The 1,416-nt window shown below is 43.4% G+C and overlaps 1 protein-coding gene across 1 annotated transcript in view; it reads right to left on the bottom strand.

Moving 5' to 3' along the window:
* Nucleotides 1–1,165: 1,165 nt before the first annotated feature.
* The window catches only part of P152DRAFT_510031 (glycoside hydrolase), a gene marked incomplete at both ends in the record, with an annotated part of 2,511 nt that continues 2,260 nt past the window's right edge, over nt 1,166–1,416 (bottom strand). Inside the window, one exon of the mRNA XM_033682633.1 lies at nt 1,166–1,234. Coding sequence (XP_033529772.1) covers nt 1,166–1,234 — 69 coding nt within the window. The remainder of the gene's footprint in view (nt 1,235–1,416) is intronic.

The raw sequence follows: 1,416 nt of genomic DNA, 5'->3' as shown, positions 1-1,416 counted from the left end.
CGACGATTTCAGCGCAGTCTAGTTCACCACATATTAGCGTTTTTCACCAGACAGAAGCATGGGCATGTAAAAAAAAAATCAATTACGAGATAGAGCATACTTTAATACACAATTGATTGAATTTTGGAGTACACAGGTCGTGTTTTGATGTAGTTATTGATGGATTGTGATTTTGCCAAACGGACAGACACACACACAAAACACTAGAAAGTAAGAGCAGAGCAGTGCGGCTGATGGACAGCGTCCTCAGGCTATCTATCAGAGGAGTAGTTTAAGTAACGTGACTGTCCAAAAAAGGCTAGACTCCTCTGAGAGATAGCCTGAGCTAGCTGAGGTAACCTTGATCGGCCTATCAGATAATCGCCCGATCAGCTGATAATTATCAAGCCACGATCAGGATAGTCTTTGATAGCCTTGGCGCGGTTTCCTCGTTAACCAGTTAACCCCTTGATCGAATCTTGATCCTAAAGAAATAATATGGCCCGGACGTAGCTTAGCGAAATAGAGGACCCCCCCCGTAATAATACCAAGAATTATCATGATCGGTTCTGATAATCCAGCGATCAGCTGATCGCCCGATTATCTAATCGGCTTGATAGGATTAGGGCAGTCCAAATGAGCTCATCTGGATTAAATGATGAATTACGGAGGAATCTCATAAAAGGTGGCAGTAATGGGCTCGTGCATTGCTGATTCATCATGATGAGTCATGTAACCTGCCTTCTTTATGAAGAATTGAGGATTGAAGCTATGTATATACACGTCCATTCCTGCTATGGTTTGGTTATTTAAGCGATGAAAATGTTGATTACAAGACTATATACAGTTGGAGAGAGCTTTACGAATGGGTAGAATCCACAAATACCGATGTGAGTGCCTAAGGCACCCACATTTGGTAATGCTATACCTAATTGGGCTAGTATTTATGAGAGCATTTATGAGCGCTAGAGATAAATCGGGTTAGATTTCATGAAGACTTTATGAGGACGGCGTGCCCTAGATAGGATAACCTATCAACCGCAAGCCTGTACTAACTACTAAGCCAAAAGTCTGCGCACAGAACCCATTCTCACCTGAATATCTCTACACCCACCCCTTACTTTGACAATCAATAACTTTACCAAAATGAGGTCTTTTGGCACAAAAATAAGTGGTAATCGAGGGCCTAATAAGGAGTTATCGGCCGCTTAAAGAGTTGGAATTGTTCAGGCTGCTGAAGATGGGAAACCAAAGACTGAAATCGCGCGGAACTTTCGCGTCTCTAGAAGCGCGGTGTATGGGACTCTAGAGAGATGGGAAGAACATCAAACCACCGTATCTTTACCCCGTGAAGGGTGTCCCCATAAGCTATCACGCCCTGACGAACGGCATATCGTTCAAATCGCGCGTCGATTTCCTAAAATGGAGTATGGAGAG

This window comes from Eremomyces bilateralis (genome assembly GCF_010015585.1).
Source record: "Eremomyces bilateralis CBS 781.70 unplaced genomic scaffold P152scaffold_42, whole genome shotgun sequence".
In the NCBI taxonomy this organism is placed as follows: Eukaryota; Fungi; Ascomycota; class Dothideomycetes; order Eremomycetales; family Eremomycetaceae; genus Eremomyces; species Eremomyces bilateralis.
The sequence above is the reverse complement of the archived record's forward strand: the minus strand, read 5'-3'. Positions and strand labels throughout refer to the sequence as shown.